Source organism: Lates calcarifer, linkage group LG10, assembly GCF_001640805.2.
Source record: "Lates calcarifer isolate ASB-BC8 linkage group LG10, TLL_Latcal_v3, whole genome shotgun sequence".
Taxonomy (NCBI): Eukaryota; Metazoa; Chordata; class Actinopteri; family Centropomidae; genus Lates; species Lates calcarifer.
This window is the reverse complement of record NC_066842.1, coordinates 20,125,893-20,145,978: the sequence shown is the minus strand read 5'-3', so window position 1 is coordinate 20,145,978 and position 20,086 is coordinate 20,125,893. Positions and strand designations below refer to the sequence as shown.

At 41.2% G+C, this 20,086-nt stretch overlaps 2 protein-coding genes across 2 annotated transcripts; one reads left to right on the top strand and one right to left on the bottom strand.

The window, feature by feature from the left end:
• Positions 1-236: 236 nt before the first annotated feature.
• Positions 237-3,667, bottom strand: atp6v1e1a (ATPase H+ transporting V1 subunit E1a). Its single transcript, XM_018703468.2, has 9 exons — positions 3,508-3,667; positions 2,959-3,024; positions 2,759-2,868; positions 2,476-2,542; positions 2,116-2,205; positions 1,958-2,026; positions 1,716-1,810; positions 1,488-1,575; positions 237-776 (listed from the first exon to the last, which is right to left on the bottom strand). The coding sequence occupies exons 1-9, from the start codon at positions 3,538-3,540 to the stop codon at positions 714-716; spliced, it is 681 nt and encodes a 226-aa protein (XP_018558984.1). The 5' UTR covers positions 3,541-3,667; the 3' UTR covers positions 237-713.
• Positions 3,668-4,181: 514 nt separating this feature from the next.
• Positions 4,182-20,007, top strand: bcl2l13 (BCL2 like 13). Its single transcript, XM_018703463.2, has 7 exons — positions 4,182-4,518; positions 5,609-5,807; positions 8,014-8,103; positions 8,903-9,059; positions 9,927-9,999; positions 10,170-10,298; positions 16,841-20,007. The coding sequence occupies exons 2-7, from the start codon at positions 5,672-5,674 to the stop codon at positions 17,909-17,911; spliced, it is 1,656 nt and encodes a 551-aa protein (XP_018558979.1). The 5' UTR covers positions 4,182-4,518; positions 5,609-5,671; the 3' UTR covers positions 17,912-20,007.
• Positions 20,008-20,086: the final 79 nt, after the last annotated feature.

Below are 20,086 nucleotides of genomic sequence, written 5' to 3'. Positions count from 1 at the left end.
GTGGTCTACAAAGAATGTAGCCTAAGTATTACAGCTGGCCAATAAAACAATAACAATAATTATCGCGATATAATTTCACATAACATTATATCAGAAATCAAATGATCATTTTTTCCTCAAATAAAAGTGGTTGATAAATGTTTGATATAATTACTTTCCATGCTTTGATAGCATGTACAGAAATGAATCACAAACTGCCAATCACATCACAGGAATATAAGTATGTAATGCACAAGTTAGGGTTTTACATAAGTTAGGTTTAATTATCAGTATTGACTGATTTAAAAACCTTTATCATGATAACATTTTTGGCCATATCATCCAGCATTAATAAGTATTTATAGCGAAAATGTGTATCTTTGGTTTCATCAGTTAGTAAAGAGCATAACAGTTTATCCAAAACAACTGAGGGAATACATATTGGCAATGCCACTGCAATTTAAAGCAGTCCATCAGACAACCAATGGAAAGGTAAAATGGAGGGCACTTAAACATAAGTAAAAGTGTGCATGTTGAGTTATCACTCAGTCCATTAATACAAAAATAAAAAAGATATATAAACACAGCCATAGTATGCCATTAAGTAAATCAGGCTTTTCTTTGACCCCAATGACAGGCAAGTGATTGTACAGACTGTTGTCTACTGATGATGATAGTCTGTGGTCACCTTAAGTATTCCATCTGTGTCCGCACTGCTCCCTTCAAATCCACTGTTAATCTGTGAACTTGCGGTTTGGGTTGGCACCAAACAAGTTCACTCTGATTTCAGGCATCATCTGTCAGGGGTAAAGTCAGGATACAAATAATAAACACTCGCACGAGAAAATTAAAGGAAATGCCAAGCAACATGTCAAGTGGATATTCTTAAGTACTTCGCTCTTATTTCTTTTATGGACATAGAGGGACGTTAGCTACTATTATATCTACTAATAGTATCTAATTTCCCGAAATGACAAACAAACAAACAAAAAAAAATACAAATGTTGTCAAATGTTTTACTGATGAGCATATATTTTGACAAATATATTTGCTTTTACCTTGTTCATACATTAGAAGAAAAAAAGAAATTGCTCTGAGCATTCAGAAAGTTTATCTGTGACAAGAGCAGGTGCTCTGAACAAACATGAATTAATTAATTTACACATGCAAAAGCAAAACACTGATGACTGTATTTACTATAAAAAGGATTTTCCTGCCTTACCTCAATCAAGACAAGTAAAATAAGTGTCAGAGATTCTCCATTTTTTAAAAAGATAAATCAATTAGTTGCAACCAATTTAAGTATGGTAAACTTCTAGATGGTATAGTTCTTTTGCCTGAATGATCTAAATCAATTTTCACTCTCTCACCCTTTGCTAATTAAGCTGACTTGGAAAAGTAGTGGGCTCTGCTGCCCTCCACAGGCGAGAAACACAAACTACTTTTAGTGCGTGGTTAAGCTCAGAAATGATGATTTGATTTTAGATATTCAGTCAAAGTTACTCTACCTGATGTGCCATAAGTTCTAGCCTGTTCTCCAAAGTGTTGGAAACCTTGATCTTCCCATTATCGTTATACACTTCTACTCCTCCGCAGCTATTAAAACAAAGAGCAGACAGTTATCTTTTCTTCACCCTTTTCAATCAAAGGGACAATAAAAAATGAGTAATTTGACTATACATTTTAAATAAATCATAGAGTAAGAGTTGGTGTTAAAGTGCATTAAGTCACCTTACATTTCTGATGGAAGAAAACGTTCCTGGTCGATTCTGACGTCTATGTTCCTCTTCACTGCCTCTCTGTAGATTGGGATGTTCTTCATAACTGCAGCCTGTCATGTAATGAAACAGGAAAACATAACTCTTTCAATTATCATGATGTAACACTAGATGCAGAGACTCTTGTAATTATCTGTCCTCTCCTAAATAACCTGTTACAGTAATTATAACATACAACACTACAGTCAGCTCAACATCACCTGAACCATTTCTACATCCTGTTGTCTGCAGCGAATGGTGACTTTAGGTTCCAGTAGTTGATAGAATCCCTGAAAAGTGGAAAAGCACAAACTGAGGAAACACAGAGAACCAATAAATCAATAAGTTGTCTGGGTGCAACAGCAGGTGGAGAATTTACCTGAAGTACCAGGCCCTCTAATAGTGTGGAGTAGCTAGCAGGGTCTTTGGCAATCTGTGCTAGTCTTTGACGGGCCTCATTCAACAAATCCTGGGAGAAGAACACAGGTTGAAAACAGAGGAAACGCCTGTAATTTTTTACAAATTCATTCAGATCACACTCTTCAGATCCTTCTATCATTCAAATACTGTGGAATCAGACATATTTATGACTTTCGGAGTATAATGTACGTAAGTTATGTTTTTATAAATAGAGGCAGTTGTTGTGTTCAACTGAAATGTAGGAATTTAATGCATCGTGACTACAACCCCGTCATAGTCAAAATGCAAGTATGTGTAACACATGATCGTGATCTCTAACCATGATCATGTCGTCACGGGCCTTCAGCACCTTCAGCCTCGCTTGGTTCATCAGGTTTGACATCTGACTGTGAGAGCAGAAGAAAAAGTCAATGGCCACACACATTATCAGGTAATGCCGCATGCCATGTATACCACATGATCCTCGTGTCTCACTTCACATCCATGTGCCTGTGCTGCACAGAGTATGTGGTAAGGCTTTGTCATTTCAATTTAATTTAGTTCATCTCTCTTTGTATCTTTTTTTTATCATTCTAGGGAGAAATTGAATTCCAGCAACTCACATTTTCTTATGTTGTTCAATCTGCTTTTCCTTCTTCTCATAGTACTCCATTATTTTCACCCTCTGGGTTTGCACCAGTCGACCTTTCTCGATGTTGAACTCTTCCTCCGCCTGTAAACAGATGGCTGTGACACGGCCCATTGCTAATCACTGAAGCAAATATCACAAGACTGACACGCACACAGACTTCCATTACATTACCTTAGCGTCAATCTCCTCGACTTTTTCATTGGCCTCTTGTTCAATGAAGGCCATCATGTGTTTGATCTGCCACAAGAGACACACACAAAACAGTTTGTCCAAATCCAGATGTCACGCAAAGTTCAACCTCTACAGATCACGTGAGGTTCATTTTCCAAGATATAAACTAATTTAAAAATCCACAACATACATAGGAGAACATTTATAATTCAACTTATTTACTCCTCAAAGATTCAAGACATGTACTAACATGACAGGGAGCCTTAACTTGTAGCCATAACCGATAGTTTGCTTCAGCTTCATAAGTGTAATAATGTAACAACACAATTCTGTCAAATGACCAAAACCCAAACAAAATGAGCTGTAACATTGTAACAGTTAATAACAGCTAATGCAGAATAACAATTAAATAGCCATAAACACATGTAACGGTAGTTCAGGGTTTAGCCCCTTAGCTAACGTTTGACATGTTTACCTAAAGTTATGACTTAGTCCTGGGATAAAGATGGTTAAATGTAACATTAATGAGCCTAACATTTTCTCCTTTACCTGTTTCTGTACGTCAGCGTCGGTGAGCGCCATGTCTGCTCTTAAAAATGCTTTGTTTATGTAAAGTTTGTAGCAACAGTGAGTCTTCCCGACCACTTGCTCAGTCCAGTAACAGAAACAGTTTGGAGAACAGATTCTTTTTGGTTTCACGTCGAGTTAGCTACATAAGATTAAATATAACTTCCGGTTATATCTTTCAAAATAACACACGTGTTCAATAGATCCAGTCTGTATTATTGGATTAGCGAACAGTTAAGACAATGGCGCCCTCCTCCAATTTCTAATAGCATGTGGACACACACCGGTCAAAGTATTTCCAAATAATTTTAGATATTTAAGCGGCAAGCAGAATACCACACGATATTTTATGCCATACTTTTACTCAATAACAAGGTCGCAGCCATATGGAGACTCTAGGGTCAGGAAAGAGGTTGAAGGGCGTCGAACTCTATGGTTGAACTATGTATTTGGACCGCACCTCACTGTTAATATATTTTACTGTAATTTTGTCAACCCCATAATGTCATAGCCTATATAATTATCCTATCTAATCCTTGATGGATATTAGCCTCAAATTTTACTTTCTAATACGGTTTTTTTTTTTTTTTCGATAATCACGTGAGCCTTTGAGAGGTCAAACTTTTGACACACCATTCTGCAGATTCAGTTAGCGTGCAGTTGCAGTTGCTAGGATACACCAGAAAGTTTCATTAACGCTCATCTGAAACATCACACTTTCACTTTAAAGTTCGTGTTAAATTGTCACTTTTTTAAAAAGTCAAAACACTGTCCGCTAATTAACGAGAGTGTTTTATTTTGAAGGTTATCACAGGAAAGGTTGGTGTTACATTTTCGCTAGCTTTCCTAACTTCCAGAGCACACCGTGTACTAGTGCTGCTGCTGCCTTCCAGTGGTGGTCTGCCCTCTACAGCTACTGCTGCAGGGGTTTGTGTCGCATATTTCCCTTCAACCTGTCGTTTGTCAGCACCTGGTTGCCTTTGGACGAGGACGGTAAGAGATAGACTCTAACTGGGTTTAACTTAAGTTAAAATTAAGTTCTGCGTCTTCGAAATAGCACCTAAAATGTGTGTCGTTAAGCTAGCTATAGCTTGCATGTGTGTTGAAGTGTTCCAGCAACAACTCGTCTAACCAAAAATGGACTTCTCGGTGTTAGCAGTCATTTCTGTAATTTGACAGGTAGATAAATATCTTACGAGTTATATGTGCTGTATGAAATAAGTTTGATTGTATAACGTGAGCTATATTATAGGTGTTTGGAGCCATGCTGTCATTTTGAGAAAAATGAACGGTAATTGTATTAACTTAAATTATACGCACTATAGTCTTCAAAATAGTTTTTTGAACATTGGTATTAACAGCTACCCGGTTTTTCAGCTCTGTTAGTAAGAGGTTTTACTTTGACAGTTGAAGCCGGAAGTTTTCTTTAGTTCTCTTTAATTAGGCAAACTTGTCATAATCTAACTTTTGGTCCGCGTGGTGGCATCTCATCCCTGGGGGAGTGTGTGAAAGGATAAACTCGGACTTGACATTTGTTAAGTCAGTGAGTGTGTGGGTGGTTTTCACGTCTTGAAAACCTTCAGGAAACTAAACAGTATTGTCCAGCAACATCTAAATTTCCATTATGCAGTTGCTCAGAACCGGCTCTAACTGAATGACTTTTGACGCCCCTCTGCCCGCCACGTGTGTTATCTAAGTTCAATTCTTTCATGATGTTGGTATAAAACATATCTTCTCACTCTGTGGCCTCAGTTAGCAGCCACGTATTTCCATAGGCAACAAAAAAATACTCTTAATGATCGAGTTTTAGACTCATCACCCGTTTTCCAGATGGGGAAGTGAACAAGTCCACCTGATACAATGGATATAGGACACTGTGACAACGAGGGGGAATCTGTTTGGTGTCATACATGTAACAGCTGTTTTACAGTTAAACAACAACTGACATGATGGTTTCAGAGTAGCCAGAGTTTGACATGGATTTAACTCTTTTTTGTCAGTAAGCGTCCTAGCCAGAGTTAACTACGTTGATTGTTACAATGGCAACTTATTGCTCTTCCTCTGACTGTATTTTTTTTCTCAGGTGAGACGTCCAGCTTTGACTGTAAGAATTCATGTGCCTGAGAGTCTGACCCAAGTCTGTTCAATGGCTACCTCGGGCTCCACCTTTTCTGCCTCCACCACTGCCGTTGTGCCTGAGGGTTTCCATTATGAAACCAAGTACATAGTCCTCAACTACCTGGGAATGCTGCCTAGATCGCACACAGTAACTACAGCTCAAGGTGAGAGGAAAGACTTTGATTTGTGGTTCAGTTCTCTTTTTGTTGCTTTATTCTAATTTAGTCTAATCTGATGTGAGGGATTGTTTCGATCTGAAATTCAAGTGCAGAAATGAAATGGTGTAGAAAGGACACACTTCTCATTACTGAAGTGCAACAAGTGACAATGACATGCTTGTCCTTCCTGTAGTCCTCATAGTCTGACATATGTGTGTACATATACATATATAAGGGCAGCTCTCTCACTTGTGCAGTCACAGAGCACACAAATAGAGTTGTGTGCACATGCACACATGGTAACAAAACATATTCAGGGTGTGTAGGCAGGTTGCCACCTGTTTGAAGCTTCATTTAGCTTTCTCTGACATTTACTTAGAAACTCATCCAGAGACTGATGTTCCCATTTAAACATGACGTGAAGTTGCCAGTGCTTGTAAACAAATCAGAGTTTCTCCATAAGCTTGGCCACAGTCATTCCAATATGGTGTCCAGAGCAGCAGAAGACTCTCTTTACAGAGGCTTTTATGGCAACCCTGTGCCATGACCTCAGGCTTGCAGCATGCCTGTTTTTCATCTTGTTCCCTATGTGCCTGGCATACAAACACACACACATACACACACACAGCATAGTGTTTTGTTTTTGTTTTTTTTAACCTATTTGGCATATACTTGTACATATGTCACATTTGTAATTCTTTATATGTGTCTTATGTGCTGTTAGAGAAGCAACGTGTGAACTAAATCCCACCAGCATGTCAGGAATGAAGTGTCAACACAGTGTGTTGATGGTGAAATGAATGTTATTGATTACAGAGAGAGACATGTGTGAATTGTACTGGATTTTAGGCCAGATATGTCATTCCCTCTGTCACAGGATATGAGCAGGACTATCTTGGGAAAAAAATGCTTGGGCATTTTGAGCAAGAAAAACAGAAGGAGAGATGGTAAAAAAAAAAACAGGAGTGAGAGAGGGGATGTTCTCTATATTTCCTGTTGTTTTTATTGTTGTGTGCATGCTTAGAATGGGCGGAGAAGGGCAGATGAGTGGCTGATCCCTGCTTTCCGCTCGACCCGGTCCAATTTCTGACAGCCTGTCATGTGTAATCACCGTAGGATTACTCACACACCAATGGACCAAAGCAAAATAGTTGGCCGGCTAGCTGTCTGACTGAATGCTGAAACAGCACAGAGCCCAGGAAAAACCAACACTGGTCCTCAGGGTGTTCATGTATGAGCTGCAGGGTTAGAGAGTGAGTGGGAGAGGCGGCTGACTGAGTGTCCTCTTCCTTATCAGTATTTCGGTTTACCAGCTGTTAAATCAATGAGGAATGATACTTAAAGGTCATTTGTGTTTGATTGCTATTGGCTGCTAGTCCCCAGTTTAACTGTGGTGTATCAAACCAGCAGAGCTAATGAAGTCCACATTCTGTCATAGTGGAAATAACCGGTGCCTTGGGGTTGAGTGTGTGAAGAGGCAAGAGTGACAAACTTCCTCATCAAATGACTGCTGGATCTTTCCTGAATGAACAGCTACATTTTCAATGTGTTGTGTATGAATGTGAAAGCTCGTGGTTACACACCCAAACAGCCCTCAGCATAAGCCGTGCATCGGTGCCTTGTATGCACGCAACAACAGAGCACCATTCTCTGCTTCTTGTTTTGAGTCCAGCAACATGGCGCTGTGGACGAGCAGGAGAATGACCTACAAGTAAAGGGTGTCAGTATTAGCAAACATTTTCTCCCCTCCAGAGTTTACATATGCACAACTTGATTGTTTGGCAAACTGTGCGTATTTAGTCATGCAAACTGTGCAGGTCTTGCTGGCTCATCATTTAGCTGGAGTCAAGGAATGGAGTCAAGGTAGGATATCCCTGTAGATTTAACCTTTATTTAATCAGGTAAAAGTCTTGTTGGATACTTAAAATCTCTGTTTCCAAAGAGGCTTGCCCAAAAGTGCACTGCTAACATTGCTAACAGTAAATAGGAATGAATACAGACAACATGAACAGACTCAGACAACTGTCAGACACTGCAAAGTTATGATGCAGAAACAGAAATTATATTGTAAACAGCTTTTCTGTGGTGGTTTTGTTTAATATTTCATATATTAATTAATATTTGTGAAGAGTCAGTATGTGTGTGTGTGTGAGTGAGTGAGTGAATGAGTGAGTGAGAGAGAGATCATATGTCATGTGTTTATGTCTTTCAGGAGATGCCCAGAATGAGAGAGAAAGGACTAGAGTGATAAAAGGGCAGATAGAGGAAGAGCTGAGGCAACTGGAAGATGAAATCACTGCCTGTAAATGGACAGACACACCCACACATGCCTCTCTCTCTCTCTCTCTCACACACACGCACACACACACGCACACACACACACACACACACACACAGACAAACGCAACCAGCTCCTGTGGCTGTTCTCAGAAAATGAGTTATGAGTTACAAAATACAAGTAATATTCAGGTCTCAAGTCAACAGCAGTATGACTTTGTAGACTTTTGTAGACACGTGTAGACTTTTTAATACTGATGCAGATATAAACAAACCACAGTTATGATACTTTAAAGCACAGCTCTCTATAATTAAATGAAAAGAAACACACAGTCATTAACCTTAATGTTTAAACCTTTCTGTGAATTGTAAAACCCCCATGGCTTTTCTATTCCATGCAGACAGTCTGCCTGCCTGAGCAAAAGAGTCAATATTTGTCAATGTAAAACATGAAAGTGTACAGTATGCCATGAAAGAGAACCTTAGTTTCTTTACATAACTGCAGCTCTCTGATTAGCATGAATGAACATTGCACCCACATTCAGACCACCCTCCTCACTAATGTGCAGTCTTATAGAGTGTTTCAAACTCTTAACGTCCAGTCTGAAAAATCAATTTGCATAAATTCTATATTTTCACCAGACTGTGCATTAGATTTTATGAAGTGTTGAACAAATTCAGAGTTACTGCCTTAATAAAATTTGATCAGAATTTTCTCCACTGTTACCACCCTGTGTTTTTCCTCTTTGGCAGCACAAATAATTCCTTTAAATGAGCTGCACTGTGTGAAAAATCATTCTGTCCTGTGGTCTGCATGTTTGCAGCCTTTTCCACTACAGGCTTCGACCGCCGCTCATCACTGGTGTTCACTCCGACCAACCCAGAGACCTCTATCGAAGACTGCCTCGCCGTGATGGGAGACCGGGTGGCCAAAGAGCTCGACACATCACTGGCAGCGGCTGTACACACACTCCTCACGGGGTTAGTTTTGCATAATGGTGACCAAGTTTGGTAGATGGGTAGATAAAATGCGATGCTACAGGTGCTATAGATCATTTTCTCTGGGGTGAACTCTTGAACTTTAGCAGTCATGCAGTCAAGTTGGAAAAAGAAAAAGAGTGTAAACAAAGGAATGTAAACAATGTCCACATCCGAACCCGCCATCATCAACACAATCCCATATGCAAACAGTTTTCTCTTGAATTGTCATCCACGTCTGCTTCTTAAAACTAGACAACTGTTTAGTCCACGAGTCACTGGGAAAAGAATGGTCACACAGTGCTCATAATCTTAACCCAAGTATGTTGGCTGTTTGCACTGAATTGGAAATATGTACTAGCAACAGACACATTTATTTGCCTGGGGTTTAGACTGCACACAGATAATGAAAATGACCCCAAACTGTTGCAGAACCACTGAATCTAGTTGTAGAATTAAGTTGCAAATGCACAAGGCTCCAGCAGAGCAGCTCAGTGGGCTGTATGTGGTTGGACTGGATAACTTCCAGCTGTGAGTGAGAAGTAGTACATGGTTGCAAAAGAACATTCATGGATGGTGAACTACCCCAGAGGAGGCATGCTCTTCAGTTATATAATAATGTGGTGAAATAAGAAGGAAAACCACACAAATTTGCAGCTATAGTAAAAGCCTTTTTTTCAAGCATCCATGTGTTACAAGACACACACAACTACACAACATAAATACATTTCAGGGATTTGAATCTAAACTAGGAGGAAGGTCTTGTTGTAATTTTTAGAATTATCCTTGTATTTTAGGTACATTTTAATATATCCTAAACAGCTATATGTTAAACTCAATATGATATGATGATGTCTGTGTGTGTTTCAGGCCTCTGGACTACCAGACATTCAGAGACACAACACTGGCTCTCTCAACACACACACAGGGAGGCTGGAACAAGGTGAGTTTTACTTGTCCTCTTTATACAAACTAATTAAATTGCTGAAGATATGTCTTTTCTTTTTATCCAGTGTCTCTTACTTTTAAGTCTATACTGCTTTCTTTCCTTTTTTTTTTTTTACCTCCCTCTTCACTAATACTTCTACTCCTTTTTCCTTCCCTCTCTCCCAGGTACTTGTGCCTTTGGTGCTACTCCAGGCTTTACAATATGAGGGCCAGTCCGTGACAACACTGCTGCACCTGGGGGTGCGCTTGCTAGAGGAGGATGAAGCTGACTACATTATTCAGCAAGGGGGATGGGTGAGTTTTCAGCACGCGATGGAGGAAACCAGAAATGCATACTAGTACATTTTATTCTCAGTCACCCAGAAATCCACAAATAACTCATATATACGCATATTTAGATGAGCAAGAATTTCAGTTTAGTACATCTTTAGAAAAAGAAAAAAAGAAATTACTCAAACTGTGCCCATTAACTACAAGAAGAGTGATACAACTCCATTAGTTTTCTCAAGAGCAGCAACTACTTTGTGCGTCTTAGTTGCATTGACAACAAAATATTTTGTAAGACTGTGCAGAGGTTGCATGGATAAAACAGGAAGTTGGGATGTTGTGCAGAGTGAACACCACGCTTAAAATAGTCATACAGGTCTCTAAATGGCCAGATGGGGGCATCAGTGAGCTACCTGTGCAGATATTTCATACCCCAGAGTCTTTGTCCCCTTTGTGATCTACAACAACCACATAACCGAACACATGAGATTAAAATGTGCGTCACACTGAAATAAGTATCCAAGTAAGTATGATTATAATAAACCCTCAACAGATGATGCACATAAATAACCTGACAATATTTCAGTGTGATGAACATGATCATCCTTTTTTAAGGTTTATTTTCATTCTTTAGTTTTTACTCTCTTTGTTGGATATTGGTTTAATTTAAAAGTAAACCAGCAACCCCCTATCTCAGTCCAATACTGTAACTTTGATGTAGTGTACTTGATGAGCATTCACAACGTCAGCATTAATCTATCGACAACATTCAGTCTTGGTTTGGACCAAAAATGTACTTGTATTTCAGCTGCTTTTCCCTATAAGGAAAAGAAGTAATGATTTGCATATTTAATGAAGATAATGAGCTTGTTCAAACATTCAGCTGGAGCTCAGCAGTCATCTTGGCACAGGTGAGCTGTGCGTGTTGCGACTGATAACAGGTGAGAGCACCCTGATATAAAGCAACTCAAGGGCGGTGTTTACTCTCACAAATGAAGCGATTCCAGGAGTATGTCTCCTTACTGTTCTCTGCGCACTTTCCATGCTCTCATTCTCCTGCATACTCCTGCTACTTTTGCAACTACAACTTTTCTTGTGTTTTAGATCAGCTTTTTTTTCCTCAGTGATGATATTAGTGCGGCTTCAGCTCTCCAGTGTCATAATAAGTGGAACACTGCGTCACAGATGGCTATCCCTACAAACCAGGTCATGCTGATGAATGGTCACGTGACCCAACATGTTAACCGCTGCCCCGGCCGCCATTACCTCATTGTCATGATGCTCTGCCTGGTTTTTCCGTGCAATGTTAAACGTGTATGCTGGCTCCCAAACAAAGCCACATTCTGCTCTGCGTTATGTCACAGTCGATGAACGGATGATAGGCTGGGACAGGATCAGCAATGGAGGCATGAGGAGAGAGGAGGAGGGAGGGAGAAGAGAGAGAGAGAGTGCATGAAAAGACTGGTGATAAGAAGGGAGGGAATACGAGGGAGGGGAGGGGTGAGAGATGAGGGAGAAACAGGGGGGGTAGGCACGGTGAGCCAGCAAGAGCAAAGTGAAATCTCCATTAGTTTGACAGCTGCCTGCATGCTGACTTCTCTCCAGCCGGCTTTCTACCTCGTCTCCATCTCTACGACCCTCTCGTCTTTTTGACTCTCTCGAGCTTTGTCCATTCAAGTGTAAACTGACGGGTTTAAGACTTCGCGCTGAGGTAGGATGTTTTATTTGGGATTTTGAAACAGATCCTGATCCTGATGTGTATGTGTGAGTGTGCTCTCTGAGAAAAAGTGGAGCAGTAACAAACTCTTTTCTGTCTGAAAGAATTACTAGCACTTGTCACTGTGTAGTGGTTGTGCATAAATACACAGCGCAATGATAGTAAAGAGCACTGAACAGAAAATATAAACATGCTAATTGCTAATAAATGAGCATTTTTTATATTATATATTATATATATATATAAAGAGGAGGTGGGGGGCAGAGATGTGTGTGTATATATATATACACGTAATATACACGTATATATATATATATATATATATATATATATATATATATATATATATATGTGTATTTGTACATTAACGTATTACGTGTTGAAATGTCCCCCCAAAAAATGTGCAGATTACTACCAGTTCTTGATTTATTGAAAAGTGGATATTCTGTTTTGTCTTGGTGAGGTTGTAGTACAAGTGATGCACCGTGCAAGGTTTGGGTGGCTCTCTTATCAATGCCTTTTGTTAGCTACACTGGAATACAGTAAGGATTATTATGACCCTAATGTGGCGTACACTTCATTTGGCAGGAACAAAAACCAGCAGCCCTCAGACAGTGGACAGCCAGGGGCGGGTAGGAGGAGGACATGATTGGGGGGGACAGATGAGTGGGGTGGGGTGTTGGGGGTGCACAAAAAATGGCCTACATGATGAAAGAGATTCTAGTCTGTCTGTCTGTCCATCCGCCTGTATACTTGCGTGCTGTTGTTGGCCTGTCCTCTTCAGAACTGCTGCATGAGACATGAGTGTGCACGTCAGCCATTTCATATTACAGGTCCTTGTGAGTGTGTCGTAATGTGACGCCTGAGGTTTGACAGTGGCACACTGACCACTGTGCCTGAACTCTTGTCAAAGAGAAAGGGATAATGAAGACACATTATTTGACTATCAATTTACAATCAAATATGCTGCTGTAAAAGTATGATATCTTAAAAGGCAATAAAGCAATTTCTATAGGCCCTTTTTTTATGTTGGCAAGTAGCTGCTGCTGCTTAGAAACAATGAAGCTGCAGTGATGATATTTTAAGGACAAGGTGCTGTAAGGGTTCCTGCCTGGGCCAAGTCGGGGCACATCACGCTGCACCCTGTACTGCCCCCCCCCCCCCCCAGTGTTACGTAAGCACCCTCTTCACCAGCTCCAGGGTGAAATAATGTGCATCACTGTGCCACTGCACCGACATGAGACTGGACTAGACCAGAGTGCCTGTGCAGGCTGTGGAAGTCCCAAAAATAACTCTAATAATTCTCTAAAAACATCATCACCGGGGGCTCGACTGTCCCACTTGTAGCTCGCTGAAAAACTTGCAGCAGCAGCAGCACACTGGCCGACTGCCAAGGTGTAAACCCCTCCACTTCTCTGTCCCTACGTCCATCCGTCCGTCTGTGAGTCTCACTGCTGCCACAACACTGTTAATGATGACTCGCCACAAAAAAAAACAATATTTACAGATGCAAACTGTGTAGCTGCACATAACAGGAGACTATTGCATCAGTTTGAACGGGAGTTTGCCCGAGGCTCTCCCTGAGTTGTCAGACTGCATTCATAAATGCATTCAGTCCTCAAGTTGTCAAAACACCATGCCGTGTGTTGGGCTGTTTGATACTGCAGGCAGTAGTATCTGTGATGAGTGGGCGTCTGTGAAACAAGGTGATACACTGTGACTAAACATGATAATAACATATGAATAATTGCTATGATGTATTTGCTTTTACATTATTGGAGGAAGAGATTGTTTGGTGTGCAATACAGTTCTTTTTTAGCTTCTGTGTTTGTGGTGATTCTCACTGAATATGAAGGAGCACTGGCCACAGTTCCTGAGTGATATATAAGTCAGTTTAATGACCAGAGTCCAGCTGAGATCCTGTTCTTTATTTATTTATTTATTTATTTTTGGTTTGTTTGTTTAAAGATACAAGTAGGAAGGTGCTGGTGAGTCTAACAGTCCCGCACAGTCCTGGGTTTTACTCAGTCAGCTGCTGTGTGAACTCTTGCAGTGCTTGCACATCAGGAACAGCGATGACATAATCCTCATAAATGTCAAGCACGCATATGAGCCAGTGAACATTACATTGATCAGAATAGTCACAAAATTGAATGCCACTAGTTCACACCAGTTTAAGATACTTCAGGATAGTTAAATATTCTGTTGATGTGGAAACTTTGCCTTTTGTAACAACCCAGGTCTAATGTTTGTGTTTGCGAGTGGATGCAGCATGTAGACCGTATGTGACAGTCATGTGCCAGTGTAACAAGTACTTGTTACCATCTCAAAAATGTGGCAAATGTTTTTTTCAGGGTTTTTCAGGCAGTGGCTGTTTCACCTGGCCACCCTCAGGTGCAGCGTTTTGTATCAGAACGGTGTAAAATGGTGTGACAGTGAAGCGCTAACAACTCGGTGGGAGGGACGAGGCAGAAAAGCAGAGAGAGGTAGACTATACGCCCTTTGCTCCACCTCAGGAATGCGTACTTGTTTTATGTAGTTTGTCTCGGAGCGAGGGTGGAGAACTGTGAGGCCCGCCTGACAACAGAGCACCTCGTAAAAAGGGTTAGCATGTTTCCCAGCCTCTGCAGTGCTGGGGAACAACAACATGCAGCATTCAAGCAAGAACAAAGTTAGAGCGAACTCAGAGTGGATTGTTGTCTCAGGTGTGTTGTTTTTTTCATTATTTCTTCTTTGTTAAATTATTGTTGCAGTTGTTTGCAAGAATTTCTGTTTGTCTACATAAGTCCATCTGTGTTTGATGTCGTCATTAGTTACAGCGCCTGTAACTTTGGACTGCATCTGGTTCAACAGTGCGTTTTTCCTATGTCTTTGTATGGTGACTACCTCTGCACTGCATAAAAAGTTACATAATAAATGGTGTATAGTTGGTTCTTGTGTTCTACATTTGGGGAAACCCAGTTGGTATTCATTAATGACAGTAATTTTGACTGCGGCATCAACCTCCTTTCAAAGTTTAAATGTCAGTTTAGATTTTTGATCAGTTAGAACTTTAAACTGTCAGTGCAGAGGGGGATTGATATTGCTCATTGGTACCATCAGTAACCTTTCACTGTGGGTTTCATACCACATGATGACCCTGTCCTGTTGTGTCCAGCTGATGGGGAAGCTGCATCCGCAGGGCGAGGGTTTTGTGAAACACTCTTGCTCTGCCACATGCAAATCAGCTTATAGAGAAAGCGAATGTTGGATAACGATGGAACGCTGCTAGATTTAATCTCTCTCCTGCCTCCCAGGATGCAGCTGCTTTGCACGACACCGTGGGTGTCCTTGTAAGGAAAATAACCTTCACAGCTTAACTATGTCATTCAAAAATCATGTTTACATAGGTCAGCACTAGTTTACGTGCGCTTCTTTGGGAGTTAAATGCTGTGTTGATCAGATGCAAAGTGGCGGTTATGGACGCTCTGTGAGGAACATAACGACCTATTATCAGTGTAGTTTTCAAATGAGAGAGTGTTGCCTTGGGAGCTGGTCTCTGCTGTCAGAACCTTTCTATCTGCACAAACACACAAATCTCACCCTCCCTGTTAGACAAACACGTCTCTGCCCACTGTCTGTTTGAATCTCATCTGTTCGAGTCACACCTGCGTGACTTGACATGCACAGCAACACAACAGAGAAGTCAATAACAGAACTTCAGCCTAGTCTGTAAAAACAGATTAGTTATTGGTTGTTTATCACACACCCAGTGTTGCCTCTGTGCTAATGCTGTGGTTTTGTATACTCCAATGTTCATCTGTCAGTCAGTCCACCTCTTTGGTCCAGACTGAAATACCTCAGCTGCTGTTGGATAGATGAATCTTACTGACTGGTGATCCTCTCAGTTTTCCTCCTGTGCCACCATGAGGTTGACCTATGTGGTTCTGAGTGAAATATCTCAACAAGTATTGATGGATGACCATGATATTTGGCACATGCATTCATTTTTCTCTTAGGATGAACTGTCTTCAGTGGTACTTAGCTGGCGTTAGCATGCTAGTGTAGAATAACAAATATTGAAGAGAAGAGGCTTTCTTTTACTGCATCTTATTGCATCGTAAGGCCTGTGTAAACCTGGTCTCTGTTAGATTTTATTCTGACAGCGTGAGAGGAGAAAAGTTAACTAACAACAACATCTTATTAATCTCTTTTCTAGTGTTATGAATATAGAAGCTGTATGCTCTCAAGATATTAAGCATGTCATTATGTTTCTTGCTCTTTAGTGCTCATTGCGCAAAGTCATTGGCCTGTTTTTGAACCACAGTGCTGTAGATTCGACACCGCATCACCACACGCTCAGCAAAAACCAAAGATATGGCAGTTATGTCATGACAATCCAGCTTTAGGAATTAGTTTGACCTTTTTAATATTCTGAGGTTAAATGTGAGCTTAGTTCAGCAGACCCTGATGTTTGATTACATTTACTGAAATGCGTTTTGCCCGAGCAAGCTGACCTCTGTGTCAGTTACTCATATCCACACGATCATATACCTGTTACATAATAGGAAAGCATTAGAGGCTTGGTCCAGAGTTGGGTAGCAGCTGCAGACCACTAGATGGCACAAAAGGCTTACTTAAGGTATGAAGCAGTGCAGTGAATGCTAGATTTTGCTGTTTTGCAGCATTGTCCTTATCTAAACCCAGAAATGTGATTAGTTGTAGGTAGTTCAGATGACATAAGTTGATTTCATGTTTCTAAATATAATTCCAGGCCTATACTATATGATACAGAGTTTAGTCTTTTGATTTTCTTAGGTGAATTTATCCTGTTGCTGTTGATACCATCTCTGTTCCTGTCTGTCTACTACAGGGTGAAATATTCAGCCTTGAGTCAGAGGACGAGAGAGGCGTGACCATCGCCGAAGACAGCAACGACATCTACATCCTCTCAGGAGAGCAGCATCCCGACCAGCTCAGCCCTCCTTCGTCGCTGCTCTGCACTGGAGACAACAGCAGTGAGCAGAGCTCCTGGCAGACAGAAAGCTTACCTGTGTCTCTGGCCGGCCACGAGTCTTGGGCACAGGTCGGTGCGATGGACCCTGAAGACGTCAAGAGCCTGGACAGCAATGAGGGCGTGGCTCTGGCCGAGGAGCGCAGCGAAAACAATTCCTCAAACTCGGACATTGTCCACGTAGAGCGTGAGGAGGCAGAGCTGCTGGAGGAAGGCGGCGAGGGTGGAGCAATAGAGGAGAGCATGATGAGCGTTTTAGGCACAGAGAGCGAGCTTGCTGAGCTCAGGGAGGAATTTAGGGACCAGACTCCACCTGTTCCCGTGTCAGCCGAGGCAGACTCCACAGCTCCAGCCTCCCTGATTTCATTAGAGGAGCCAGTTGTAATAGAGACGCCTGTGAGCTTGTCAGCAGAACCCTCCCTCATCTCCTTAGAATCAGAGCTGCCTCCCCTGGCCCCAGAAGCTGCTGCCCCCCCTCCTGCTGAGCCAGAAACTGCAGCATCATTACCTGTTCCTGCTGTAGAACCAGAACCTGAGCCAGAACCAGCTGCTGCAACCGCACCAGTGCCTGCTGAGGTGGAACCCCCACCTCTAGCCAAGGAAACCCCTACAGCACCAGCAGGGCTTGAAGCCACATCTGAACCGGCTCCTGAACCAGAACAGGAGCCGGAGCCCGTCGCAGTGCCTCCCCAGCCAGAGGAGCCCCAGCAAGAGCCAGAGCCAGAGACTGTGGCAGAGCCAGCTCTGGCCCCGCAGGCTGCACCCCTGGTCTCAGAGGCTGCAGAGGCCCCTGTAGAAGCCCCAGCCGAGGAGCCTCCAGTGCAGCCGGAGCCGACATCAGAGCTCCCAGCGCTGCTTTACGGAGGTGCTGCACTGGCAGTCCTCGCTGCTGTAATGGTATTAGGTGTCCTAAGCTACAGGAAGAAGTAGGATAGAAAAGTATCTTTCTCAGGGGAGGAGAATGCAATTTACAAGATGTTATGGTAGAAATAAATGTATTAGTAAGCACGTGGTGGGAGCCTCCTTACAGATTGTGTTGGATTTATCAAATGAGGCTGATTTTTTTTTTTTTTCTTTTAATCTGCTATGCTTTTGAAGGTTTCACCTCATCCACAACCTTACTGCTGGGGGTTCTCACTGCTTCACTCCACCAGATACCAACACAGAAGGGGGAAAACAATGCGCTCCACTGTATCCCTCATTTTCTGACTTACTTGGAAACTTTATGTTTAAATTCTTAAAACTCCAGCCCTTCATCTCGTAGACTGGAAAGTGTGTCTCTATCCTGCTGCTTTCAATTTCTGTTGTGTCTGTGGCTTAACTGTTTTGGGTTGTTTGTGCCATTTGAGTCAGTGTTAGCCACATGGAAAATATACTGACATTGCTGAAGAAAACCTCAAAGCCCACCTTGAGTATTAGTTTGTCACTTCAGGTTTTCTTGTCCTCTCTCTCTATGCACCAAAGTGAAAACAAGTTATAGATTTCCCTCTAACTGAGATGAGTAATTCTGATACTTCCTCTGATAAACAAAACATATAACATGGAATTGAAACCAGTAATTTGAATTTTTGTTGTTGCTGTTGCTGTTACTCAGTTTGAAACCACCGAAAACTACTGACATATTAGCAACAACAGACATATTAGGTTAGACCTCTTTACATGGAGCATATTTTAGTTTAGTTTGTGAATTGCAACATTAAAGATTTTGCCCGAGGATGAATTTAGGTATTTGAATGTTTCTGAAGATACAGTACTGCTGCTGCATTGCACACTTCAGGGTCCAGTCTTACTTTAGCCACCATCCGAGTATTCTGATACTGTGAAGGCTCAAACTATTTAGCACAGCAGGTCACAGCACCAGGTACTTATTATTATTGCAATGGACTTTTCCCCATCTTATTCATACAGTATAAGGTGTCATAGTTTGGCTACATCAAAGTCCTTGTGTAAAACTGCAACATTTGTTTGCATTTAAGGGGCAAATGTCAATCACTGCTTATGCTTACCATGCCAAAGTGAGCAGTATTACTCCAGATGAAAATAGAAGCAGGAATGTGACTGCAACACGTGAATTCAGTCTTCCCTTTTGATGAAAGTATACTTCATGGTTTAATTTACCAGATGGGAAAATTCTCTGCTCAAAAACCACTTTTTCTGACCAGTAGTTATCAGTATTTGTCAGCTCTGTACTGATTCTATTACTGTTCCATTGCTTATACTGTACCTCACTCATGCCACAACTTTCCAGCGATCTGTGAACCTGTCACCATTTCTAATTTGGATATTAACTCTATACCCTCCCTGAGTAGAATATGAGCTAGTGGTCCACTGTTAAGTATTAAAGGCAACAATGTGTTTATCAGCAACAATCAACACGGCATCAACCTTTTCCTGCAGAAAATGCTGTTGTAAAGATTAGAAGTAACTGAAACAAAAAGGTTTATATAGACAGAGCTGACACTCATGTTGCTCTGAGATGACATTCACCAAGCTAGCTAAATCTCTACAGTTACTAGACAGCCATTGAATATTTAAAAAAAAAAAAAAGTTCTTGAACAGGAAATGTGAACTGGTATGGTGCAATGTCCCCTGGCTTCTTAACTTAAATGGAAAATTAGCTATCCTTCTGTCTGGGAGCTTGTGTCATTTAGCTATCAGTCATGTCGACAAGACATGATGATTAACTTGGTTACAAACCATATTTTGTACACACTGCTGCTGCCTGACCCATCTGAAAACTTTCACTTTGAGGATTTGGTGTTGTTGTGGTAGGTGTGTCACCACAGAAATTCATGAATGGCAGTTGAAGAGACAGCATCTTGTTTGATACAGAAGGGATATTTCAATGTATGTCTCAGTATTACACAATGTAATACTCATCAGCTCAAACTACGCCTGCTTTTAAAGGGAAACCGTTACAATACAGAGCAGGATGGATGTCAAAAGATTCCCACAATGACACTTTGTACCTTGACTTTCCTACAATACATTGTTTGAAATGAGGATAATAAAAAAATCCAACTATGTGTGGTTTCTGTGGTGGTTTGTTAATATGTTTAAATGTGTAAATTTCAGTTTCTGGAGTATAAAATACAATCTCAGATG

Coding starts and splice junctions, on each gene's coding strand:
- atp6v1e1a (XM_018703468.2), bottom strand. CDS start 3,540: ATGGCGCTCACCGACGCTGACGTACAGAAACAG. Junction 2,027..2,115: donor TAGAGGGCCTGGTACTTCAG/GTAAATTCTCCA, acceptor TCCACTTTTCAG/GGATTCTATCAACTACTGGA. Junction 1,576..1,715: donor CGTTTTCTTCCATCAGAAAT/GTAAGGTGACTT, acceptor TTGTTTTAATAG/CTGCGGAGGAGTAGAAGTGT.
- bcl2l13 (XM_018703463.2), top strand. CDS start 5,672: ATGGCTACCTCGGGCTCCACCTTTTCTGCCTCCACCACTGCCGTTGTG. Junction 5,808..8,013: donor CACAGTAACTACAGCTCAAG/GTGAGAGGAAAG, acceptor TATGTCTTTCAG/GAGATGCCCAGAATGAGAGA. Junction 10,299..16,840: donor TTATTCAGCAAGGGGGATGG/GTGAGTTTTCAG, acceptor TGTCTACTACAG/GGTGAAATATTCAGCCTTGA.